This window comes from Perissodus microlepis, chromosome 20 (assembly GCF_051167445.1).
Source record: "Perissodus microlepis isolate ML-2025 ecotype Zambia chromosome 20, ASM5116744v1, whole genome shotgun sequence".
NCBI lineage: Eukaryota > Metazoa > Chordata > Actinopteri > Cichliformes > Cichlidae > Perissodus > Perissodus microlepis.
Window position 1 is genome coordinate 28,092,144 of NC_140480.1, and position 11,151 is coordinate 28,103,294.

The 11,151-nt window shown below is 40.1% G+C and overlaps 1 protein-coding gene across 1 annotated transcript; it reads left to right on the forward strand.

The window, feature by feature from the left end:
• The first annotated feature begins 931 nt into the window (after nucleotides 1-931).
• Nucleotides 932-7,655, forward strand: LOC146364774 (PAN2-PAN3 deadenylation complex catalytic subunit PAN2-like). The gene is made up of 22 exons (XM_084917234.1): nucleotides 932-1,300; nucleotides 1,394-1,563; nucleotides 1,652-1,769; nucleotides 1,891-1,968; nucleotides 2,046-2,301; nucleotides 2,443-2,731; nucleotides 2,941-3,052; nucleotides 3,164-3,274; nucleotides 3,406-3,525; nucleotides 3,619-3,747; nucleotides 3,862-4,061; nucleotides 4,187-4,329; nucleotides 4,506-4,612; nucleotides 4,709-4,807; nucleotides 4,913-5,041; nucleotides 5,318-5,455; nucleotides 5,544-5,603; nucleotides 5,694-5,942; nucleotides 6,078-6,221; nucleotides 6,320-6,499; nucleotides 6,606-6,699; nucleotides 7,037-7,655. The coding sequence occupies exons 1-22, from the start codon at nucleotides 1,034-1,036 to the stop codon at nucleotides 7,228-7,230; spliced, it is 3,387 nt and encodes a 1,128-aa protein (XP_084773360.1). The 5' UTR covers nucleotides 932-1,033; the 3' UTR covers nucleotides 7,231-7,655.
• The last annotated feature ends 3,496 nt before the right edge of the window (nucleotides 7,656-11,151 follow it).

Sequence of the window (11,151 nt, forward strand, 5' to 3'; positions counted from 1 at the left end):
AAAAATGTTTTCCTTGCTGCTTTAACACAGCCTCACCTGTGATCTGATAAATGTTAAGATTCAGTTCAACCTTTGTCCCATTTATCCACATTATATTTCATAGATATGAACAATAAAACAAATTGTTTTTATTAAACAGACAAATTTTATACATAGTACATACAATTTGCAAATTGACAGAAATCCATGAGAATTAATTGTCAAAGTTGCCATTAAAGTCAAGCATCAATCCTTGCTCATATTTTTGTTATTGTACTTTTATGTTTAGCTGTGACTAACTGAACACATTTGTGTCCTGCTTTGAATGAAAGGGTCCATTTCTCATTTTAATCAGCTTTTCAGTCAGGTCCCAATTAGGCATTCTTTAATTGTTAATAGGTTAACAATTAAATTGGTTAGTTTGTTACAATATGTGTAACATAACTGTCGTCCAACATGCAGCAAATTTGTTGGAGAAGCTCAGAAGAATCAAACTCAACATCTGGTGCATCTCGGACACCAAGGAATTTGGTGCTTTTGACGACCTGTTGACGACGGCTGTTAATCGAGGTGTGGATTAAGCGTGCTAAACGAGGTCCTCCCAGTCTGATCAAACTCATTATCTTGGTGCAATTCAGAAACAACACGCTCAGGCAAAAACTGGGTCAACCCCCCTCTGACACCTTAATGCGGGCTTAATGATGACACGATGCCCACGTCTCCCAAAGAATTCACACCTGTATTCATGTAAACTCAGCCACACCCACCTTGATTCAGACCCTGAAACCTGTGAGCCTAACGTTTAATGCAGGGACAGTCAACGACTCTTAGGACCGCCTTGAATCCCAGTGGAGGTTAAATACGTGGCTCTCTCCATCAGACTTTAGATCTGGACTCCAGTTTTCTTCATTTCAAGAGATCAAGATTAAACCTGCAAGTACTACTATTTACAGAAGTTCCAGTTCCTCTGCAGGCTGATTTAGCTGAACTCAAGAAGATTTTTGAAGCTCTCAACAAAAGATTAGGTGAATACTGGGCCAACCATCACAGGACTATGAACTCTCTTCACTGGACTCCTCACTGGTCTCCTCAGTGGACTCCTGGGGGACTGGAGCCCACCATGAACTCATATCTGAATCCAAACCTCCACCAAGACGTGAGAATGTACACACAGGAGCTGGCTGTGACCGTTCCTAAACCTGTGCACGTAAGGAAGGGGATTTTTTCTGAGCTGCACAGTAAAGTTTCAGAAGCTGGCATCCCCGTCACTGCAACACATTTTGACCTGCAGCGGGAAATGCTCTGGATGGGAAACTACACGGTAAGAGCCAAAATGATGCTTCAGCAGAGTTTGTTTCTTCTACATTCACCTTAAACTTTGCACTGTTTAATAATATTTGTGCTCTTCTCTTAGGGTCATGTAAAATCCTTCCTTGGACCTACGATGGCACGCTACTCTTCTTTCCAAGTGCATACAACTGATGCCATCAGACACATGCAGAGTTTGGACACAGGCGTGCTGTTCCTTTCTGAGTGCAACCTCAGATGTTACACTCGTGGAGGCCTCGTCATGTTTGATTATCGGTAAGTGTTACATTGACTGTTGATGACCTGAAGCTGTGAAATTATTCCTTATGTTATTGAATTAATGGCAATTTTTGGTGCTTTGCAGGATGGAAGAAGGAGCTGATATGCACAGTCTCCTCATGACTGATAACATGCTGCTCATGGGGGGATTACAAAACTATGTGGTTGAAGTTGACATGAACACACTTCAAGAAACTCAAAAAGTAAGACACCAGGCTTATGTTTATCAAAATCCACAACTATCTATGCTTACACCACTGGCACATCATACAACTGACTTCACAGCGAGTGTCTGACTGTCTGCTGTCTCGATTGTCCTTCCAGTTCACAGTGGAGGCACCTGGAGTGACAATAATGCGTCAGACCAATCGTTTCTTCGTCTTTGGGCACCCTTCTGGCAAAGTAAGTATCCCCTGATTGCATCAGTTTGATGAGGTTTGGTTTATATCTCTCTAACACTGACCCTCTGCTGATAACAGGTGACCCTTCGAGACTTGCGCACATTTAGGACACAAAAGTTTGACGCATTTCCTGGCGGCCTGTCAGACTTTGATGTTCACGGAAACCTTTTGGCTGTGAATGGGTTCTCCAGCCGAGGGCTGAATGAACGTTTCCTCATGGTGTATGACCTCCGCATGATGCGAGCTGCAACCCCCCTTTGGGTGCATGTGGATCCCTTCTTCGTGCGCTTCATTCCTACCTACACGTCACGGCTCGCAATCATCTCACAGACAGGTATGAAGCTGGCTACAGGATTCTTTAGTCCAGTTTTCTGTAGCATAGTCTTACTATGTTTGGCCAAAAAATGTGACACACAATTTCTTTGTGTGATTTGTGGCTTTGCTATAACTGCCTGCATTCTGTGTCTTTTTCCAGGTGAGTGTCAGTTCTGTGAGCCCACTGGCCTCGCCAACGTGGCGGATATTTTCCACGTCAACACAAATGGCCACTTTCTCACAAGTTTTGAGGTCTCATCCAGCAAACAAGCCTTAGCCTTTGGAGATTCGGGGGGATGTGTGCGTCTCTGGTCCGATACTCGGGACGTTATGTTTAACGTCTACTCCAGAGAGCCCTGCGTTGTGGATGCACAGCCTCAGCTGACCTGGAATCATAACCTGCAGCCCTGCTCTCCCATCCCCACTGCCCAGGCTACACCCAGCTCAAGGTAACACAATCACTAACGAGACTGAAGAGTTTGCATTAGAGCGTTCATAAATATTGTTGTCAGATTCAATAAAAGTTTGTAAGATAATGTCGAGTCTTCCCCAGTTGATATAAATGGTTTGCTCAATATTTTAAAAGCAGTTCTCAAAATTAGAGTCTCATGTAGTTCCCATTAAAGGTTTCCATCTAAAACATGTTTCTTTTCAACAGATGGGCTCCTGGGATGGACCCAGAAATCCCACAAACTATTGAAACTGTTGGCTTCAACAGTTATGTGGAAAATCCTTACGCCTGCCCCTGTAACCAGGTATGTAAAAAACTTGTTGCTCTTTTAAACTGTCATTTTTACAATATTGTAATAAATTTACAAAAAAAGTTAAACCCATCTCCACGTGGTGTATTTTAAGTTTTTTCCCCTGTTTGTTGTTTGCAGGTCCTTGCAAATAAAGAAGGGACACCTGGTTATTACAACCACGTCCCTGAATCTCCAGCAGAGAGTGATGAAGAGCCGCTCCTTCACACTGTTCCCGAAAAGTACAGAAAGGTTGGACTTGCTATGTTTCACCCTGGTGTTCATAGAGATACAGTTAATTATGATATGTAACAATTTCTAGAGTGTTGCTACAAGCTTTGATTTCCAAAACATGTGACAAAGATGTGTTTGTTGTGCTTCAGGTGACAATTAAATACTCTAAACGTGGACGGGAAGATTTTGACTTCAAACATTACAACAGGACCTTGTTTGCTGGCCTGGAGCCGCAGATTCCCAACGCCTACTGTAACTGCATGATCCAGGTAAGAAGCTGAAGTTTCACAATGTGTACATTTAATTTTTAATATGAGACAATTTGTCAAATGTTCCATGGGTCTTTTATGTTTGCATCTTAGGTGTTATACTTCCTGGAGCCAGTTCGCTGCCTTGTTCAGAATCATTTGTGCCACAAGGAGTTTTGTTTGGCTTGTGAACTCGGCTTCCTCTTCCACATGTTGGATTTGTCACAAGGAGATCCATGTCAGGTAAGTTTCTTTCTTTCTTTTTTTTTCAATCTGTTGGGGATTGCAAGGCTCTTACTTTGAAATCTCATTTTGTTGTGACTGCCCAAAGTAACCTCTAATGTCTTCTTCCTTAAGGCCAGCAACTTCCTCAGAGCACTTCGAAACGTCCCTGAAGCCAAAGAGATGGGCCTGATCCTCTCAAACTGTGAGGAGACGACAGGAACAGTCGAGCTAGGTCGCTTAATACAGAGATGGAATCACTTCATCCTCTACCAGCTCTTCCAGGAGACACAGGAGCAGGAGGATCCACGGGCCTACAGGACGACCAGGAGCAGGTAAAACACATCGTTGTTGACCTGCATTCTTACTGGACACTGTCCCAGTCTTATCATTATGTTTGTTTATAAATGCAGAGTTTTCCTTCTGGTTTCTGAAACTGTGATTTGTGTTTGTGTTGCAGTTCTCTGGGCTCCTCTGGCGACTCTGTCATTAGAGAGCTGTTTTGTTCTGACGTTGAGAACCGCAGCCTGTGTCTCTGTGGCATAGAAACAGTCCACTCCTCCCTCATGTCGCTGTTCAACATGCATTACCCCGACTCTCAAGGTGAGTCTGAGAGCACTGAGAGCATGGATATCTGTGACTGTGAATTACTCTGTCTTTGAAGCTTGAACTATTAATGATTACATAATGGTTTGAATTAATTTAGTTTTTGAATGAGCAGAGGGAAATATCTGCTTGATTTGATGTACACTGATATTCATTGTACTTTGACACTTCAGGAAAAAGAATAAAGGAGCACGACTTTGCTGAGATCTTGAAGAAAAGCATCTGCCTGCAGCAGAGATCTCACACATGGTGTGGAAACTGTGACAAGTATCAGCCCACAGTGAGTTACAGCTTTCATTCACTCATAATGACAAATCATTTATGGTTGATTGTTACCTTTTGTGCAGGGTAATCATTTCTTTGTGTTACACTGTAGGTGCAGACACGCAACATTCGACGTCTCCCAGATGTTTTGGTGATAAACTGTGAGGTGAACAGCAGCAAAGAGGCCGAATTCTGGAAGGTTCAGGCCGAGGTAAGTGACTGATTCACCGTGTTTAAATACAGTTAAAAGAAACAGAGAAACTAATGATTTATGTGTTCATTATTTACATGATTGCCCATGTTTCTGTTTTTATAGTACGCCTTCAACAAATCCATGCAGAAGACAGATCAGGATCAGCGTCACGTGTGGATCCCCGCCACTCTCAAGATGTCCCTCAGCAAAAGTCAGAGACTGGAGATCAGCAGCTGGCCTGAGGGCGAGGAGGTGAGGACTTTAGATTTTCAGCTGATCTTTGCACTTGAAGAAATAATTGAGTAACTTTTCATCACCAAGTTAAAATTTGACTTCAAAATTAAAACCATATTTCCAGGAGCAATATTTATATATAATATATATATAATATAAAACATTATTACACTAATCTGTAGATATTGAACTATAGGTTGGTTTTAGTGTTTTTGTTTCTGTAACACATGAATTTCTCAACTTTTGTGAAATGAAAAAGTTTATCTTACAATTATTTGCACTTTCTGTTACTAGTTAAGTGCTGCTGAACAGGCGGAGGGAGCTTCTCTGTATGACTTAGTGGTCACGGTGCCGCACATCCTGGACGCTGGCACGGGTGGTAATCTGGTCGCACACATCAAAGTGGGTGAGACCTACCATCAAAGAAAAGAGGTGAGTGACGCTTAGATAAGAAAAGTTTGACATCTGCTGACTACAAAAAGTTTAATTTTTAACATTCAAAATGATTTTATTATTTCAGGGAGTCTCTCGCCAGCAGTGGTACCTCTTCAATGACTTCCTCATTGAGCCGATTGAGAAGGTAAGGATCCTAGATAAGATTCCTGCTTGTTTATTCATGCTAACTTTAATGTGTGCAGTCATTTAAAAATGTTTCTCCTTTTGTTTTCAGACTGAGGCTGCACAGTTTGATGTGAGCTGGAAAGTGCCAGCCATCCTGTGTTACGCCAAGAGAAACTACCACACCAAATACGACCTCCGCAGTGAGTGTCAGCACAATCAGTCTGAAGTCAAATCCGACTTATATCGGACTGAGAAGCAGAGCAAGACAGACGCCACTTTCATCCCACTCACAGTCAGTGAGATGCCGCAGGCTGGTGACCTGGTGGGGCTGGACGCTGAGTTTGTAAAGCTCAGTGAGGTAAGTCTGGCATCATTAATTATAATATAGGATTAAAAACAATTTTCAATATTCCTAGTACATATTTTCAGTAGTTCAGCTAATCTGACTCAAGTATTTAAAACAAAATTGACCCCTGAATATGTGCGTTTGCAGGAGGAAGCAGTGCTGCATAGCGGCGGCACCAAATCGACCATCATGCCCAGTCAGATGTCTGTGGCCAGGATCACCTGTGTGAGGGGTCAGGGGCCCAACGAGGGGGTCCCCTTTATCGATGACTACATCTCCACTCAGGAGCAGGTGAGAAGCTGCAGAGAGAAAAGACCACGATGACCTAAAAGAATGAATATATAATGTTTCAAGGATCCACCCGCTAACTTGTCAATTTGTTCTTCCAGGTGGTCGACTATTTGACAAAATACTCTGGAATCGAACCTGGAGACCTGGATGCCACAGTATCATCTAAGCACGTGACCACGCTGAAGTCGACCTACCTGAAGCTACGCTTCCTCATCGATGCAGGAGTTCGCTTCGTCGGCCACGGCCTGCAGAATGACTTTCGTGTCATTAATTTAGTGGTACGTTATTTCATCAGTTTTAAATTTCAAATTAGTTCATGTAGTTTAGAGATGTGTTTTTTATAGATGTGCTTTGATTTTAATGTTTTTTATTTTTTTTCTTAAGGTTCCCAAAGATCAAGTTATTGACACCGTCCACCTCTTCCGATTGCCCTACAAGAGGATGATTTCTCTGAAATTCCTTGCTTGGTATTTTCTTGGTAAGTTAGTAGAAACAAAAAAACAAAAAACAAACTCAAATCCAAATAATCCAAATATGAGTCTGTAATCGAATTAAATCACATTATTACTGTGAGAGGGATTAGGATCCAAATATGTAAACTGGATAATCCGCTCATGTTACTGAAGTCAGTATAGTTCATGATGTTTTAGTTGTCATCAAACCCATCTTGGAATTAAATCTGAACAACAAAGTATTTAGAGGCTTTTTTGAGTTCATGCACTAAAGCGTACGTGTTAATTCCTCATATCCACACTGTAATCTGAAGCTGAACACTTTCATTTGAATCATTCCTGACCTTTTTTTCATGTCCACAGGCCTCAACATCCAGGGAGAAACCCACGACAGCACGGAGGACTCATGCACGGCCCTGAAGCTTTACAGGAAGTACCTGGAGCTGTATCAGGAAGGAGGGAATCATTACGTGACGAAGGTGCTCTACGAAGTCTACGACAAAGGCTTCCAGCTGAACTGGAAAGTCCCGGATTCGGATGCAAGATGGTCCGTCTGAGTGGACTGAAAGCACTCTCCTTCCACAGGTGCTGCTGTGCTTCCCTCTGTGATGGGACTGTGAGCAACACCATGACCTGAAGATGCTCGGGCTGCTTATTTTGTATCATATTTTATAGTTATTTGCTTTGAGTCAGTGACTCAGTTATTTTTATCATATCTAAATGTAAGCTTTTTATATCAGAGAGGTTTACAGGGGGGAAAGTGATCATTCAAAATATGAATTTGAAGCATTTTGTTTTTGTTTTTAAAAAAGGAAAAAGTCAAAATTGTTGCATGTAAATGAAGTCATCCTGAGCACTGTAAAATGTTTGTTGTTTGATACCAGGAAGTGGAGAATGTGCATGAATCCATGAAAATCTTGATTAAAACAGAATCCAACCACAATGAATTTAGTTTGTTTTTTTTCCGCCAGCTTCTGTGAAATCTGTTGCACTGTTCATTTTCCAGCTAACTTTTTGCAGCTTTCTCAGAATTCAGATCAACATTCAATTTTTCAAAAGCTGTTATTTCTCTTCTATAAATGACACATTTAGCAAGTTTGAAAAAATTCCTCAATATTTCACCTCGAGATCTTTAAAATGCCCTAACTGGTAAGGACTGTGCTTCAAGTGCAGCATTTACAGCCACCACCTTTGAAAAGTAGTAACTATACTTTAATAGACGTGCTTCATTTAATAAAGCTTTAAGTCACATTTGAACGATTTTTTGATATAATGGTGCCCTCTGCTGGATGATCTGCACACTCTTACCGTTTCCACGCAGTTGTTTTTAAAAGTTTTTGACATTATTTTCATTGTTTTTCGGCTTGTTTTGTTTTGGGAACCATAAAATGAAATTGTTTGAGCTCCTTGTCTGGTCTTACCAACAACTCTACAAGTAAAACTAAACATACAGTTAGTAATGATCCAGGAGATATGTTAAAAATCTACACAACACAGTTATTTCAATGTTCCATGAAAGAATGTGTAAATCTACACAGAGTATAGTAATCCTGTTCAGCTGGATATGTGGAGGTCAGGAATGAATGTGTTGTGTAGTCTCAATAATATTAAAGCAATAGTGTGATCACAATACTGATAACTGGGAGGCTTAAAAACGAGCTATTACAGTCAGAGAAATATTGTAATATCGATAATAATAATAAAATAAATCAAAACGAATATTTTTGTCAATATGTGGCGAGTAAGACAGTCAAGGCCTTTGAACCAATTCAAGGCTCCGAAATCAACAGATTCTGTGAGAGAGAGGAAGCATTTTTTCAGGGATATAAAAGTCCAAAGAAAGCCGTAACCTTTTCCGTGCCAGAGTATTGTTTAAACTTAAAAGTCACTCAGAAGTCACCAAACACTCAGGACTCTTCAGAAGATCGTGAAGTAGACTTATAACACTACGAATGGCTGGTGTGAAGCTGATATCCAGGTCCAGATTTAGTAAGTAGAAATTTCTTTGGGTGATGTACAGTGCGCTAATTCATGTGATTCATATACAAAGATGTAAACATTTAATTTCAACAATTCCCAGCCAAACGCAGCGCAAAGCAGCGGCGTACACATGAGCACATCCGCATCCACAGCAACAACCAACATAACCACAAGTAACAGTAAATAATAAATATTGAATGTTACTGAGCAGTAGTGATGGGATTTCCGGCTCTTTTTAGAGATCCGGCTCTTTCGGCTCGGCTCACTAAAAAGAGCCGGCTCTTTCGGCTCCGAACCGGCTCTTCGGGTTGTTTTGTTGCTTTAATTAATTTATCATTAACAATAATATAAAATTATGCAGAAAAGGAATTACTAATGTAAAAAAAGTGGTTTTATTTATATATGTTTATATATGGCCCCTAGAGACAAAACACGTACAAACTCTAAAGCACATACAAACTCCAAAAAGCACGTACAAACTCCAAAACACATTTCTAGCGTTAACTGAACTTCCAAAACAGAGCTACCCAGATCACTTAAATTACACAATTGAAAGCATGTGTGTATTGTTTGTGTATTTATAGACAAGCACTCATATTTATTCAAATAATTTAAAAAAAAAGTTCATTTACCTGTTACTACCACACACCAAATCCGGTTGTTGATACTTTCTGGCTTGTGTAGCCACTAGGTAACAAAAGCTCAACACTGCGCCCTAGCATCCTGGAGCACTTCTGTTGTCTTTTGTACGTGATTCTGAGTTTGTACGTGCTTCTGAGGTTTTACGTGTTTTGGAGTTTGTACGTGCTTCTGAGTTTTTACGTGTTTTGGAGTTTGTACATGCTTCGGGGTTTGTAAGTGCGTCTGAGTTTTTACGCGTTTTGGAGTTTTTACGCGTTTTGGAGTTTGTACATGCTTAGGAGTTTGTACGTGCTTTGTCTCTAAGGGCCACCATAAATATACTTTATTTATTCACTCCACATAAAATGTAATAAATAAATCATATAATACAAAAAACAACTATTTACATTTTAAACTTTTAACTATTTAAATTTTCAGCTTTTTCCTTTTAAACAAATTTAACGTGAAACAACACAAAACACTGCAAACCACAACACAATTAAATACAAATTAAAATATTAAAACAAAAAGAAGATGCACATTCTCTGTCATATGGGCCTGCATGATTTCTGAATTCTTTATCATCTGCAACTGAAAATAGTGGATGATTACTATACCTTTCTAATGTGACGTTGTTGTCCCTCGCTCTTTTTCTCTCTGTAGCAAAGTAACTGCGCGAATTGCTCATTATTTTCTGCAGGCTGTGTGAGGCTTTGTCTTACTGAAGTCTGACACCGACAAGGTCACACTAACAGCTCCATTTTGATATTTGAATATCGTGGTTATGTTTTGACTGAGAGAAGAAAAGAAAAAAACGAAGTAGACGAAAATCGCTCCAATTTCAATTATGGGTCGATCTGTGTGAGGATATTAAAAAAGAAAAGTTCATCTCAGTTTTGCTGTTCCATAAAATATCAGTATTATTCCTGAAGAGCAGAAACGGAGAGACAGAGAGGGAACACAACATTTTGATCCCAACCCTCATATTTACCTATTAACAATTAAAGAATGCCTAATTGGGACCTGACTGAAAAGCTGATTAAAATGAGAAATGGACCCTTTCATTCAAAGCAGGACACAAATGTGTTCAGTTAGTCACAGCTAAACATAAAAGTACAATAACAAAAATATGAGCAAGGATTGATGCTTGACTTTAATGGCAACTTTGACAATTAATTCTCATGGATTTCTGTCAATTTGCAAATTGTATGTACTATGTATAAAATTTGTCTGTTTAATAAAAACAATTTGTTTTATTGTTCATATCTATGAAATATAATGTGGATAAATGGGACAAAGGTTGAACTGAATCTTAACATTTATCAGATCACAGGTGAGGCTGTGTTAAAGCAGCAAGGAAAACATTTTTTGAGAAACTAGAGGATGTTGAATTTCAGAGGTCCTAAATATGCATTATTTAAAGGTCTTAAAGGTCTTCTGAGTTTTTGCTTTTTGGTTGTGCAAACAAACTAAATACAGGTATGTTACTTTTCCTGGAGGGCAGCCATTTTTAAAAACAAGATGGCAGCTGCAGTGTAAGTCAGACTGTGTCAGACCTTCGTCCCGTAATGATTCCCTCCTTCCTGAAACAGCTCCAGGAACTTCCTGTAAAGCTTCAGGGCATGAGTCCTCCGTGCTGTCATGGGTTTCTCCCTGGATGTTGAGGCCTGTGGACATGAAAAAGAATGATCAGAAATTATTCTGCTTTCTTTCTCTCTCAGTCTATCTTTCACAAGCTCAAGATATAATTCTTACAGAGGCTATATAAAGTGCTAGTGGTTGTGAGTGGTGGTTCAGTCCATGTTATTATTGTGTGTTTGAGGGTACAGTTGTCCATTGTGTGTGTGTGTAGGTGGTTGTGGTGTGTGTATGTCCAG

What these genes read in the sequence shown, in the direction of transcription:
- LOC146364774 (XM_084917234.1), top strand. Translation starts at nt 1,034, where the DNA reads ATGAACTCTCTTCACTGGACTCCTCACTGGTCTCCTCAGTGGACTCCT. An exon ending in CTCGTCATGTTTGATTATCG is followed by an intron (nt 1,564 to 1,651) that starts GTAAGTGTTACA and finishes GGTGCTTTGCAG; the next exon opens with GATGGAAGAAGGAGCTGATA. An exon ending in ACATCTCCACTCAGGAGCAG is followed by an intron (nt 6,222 to 6,319) that starts GTGAGAAGCTGC and finishes TTGTTCTTCCAG; the next exon opens with GTGGTCGACTATTTGACAAA.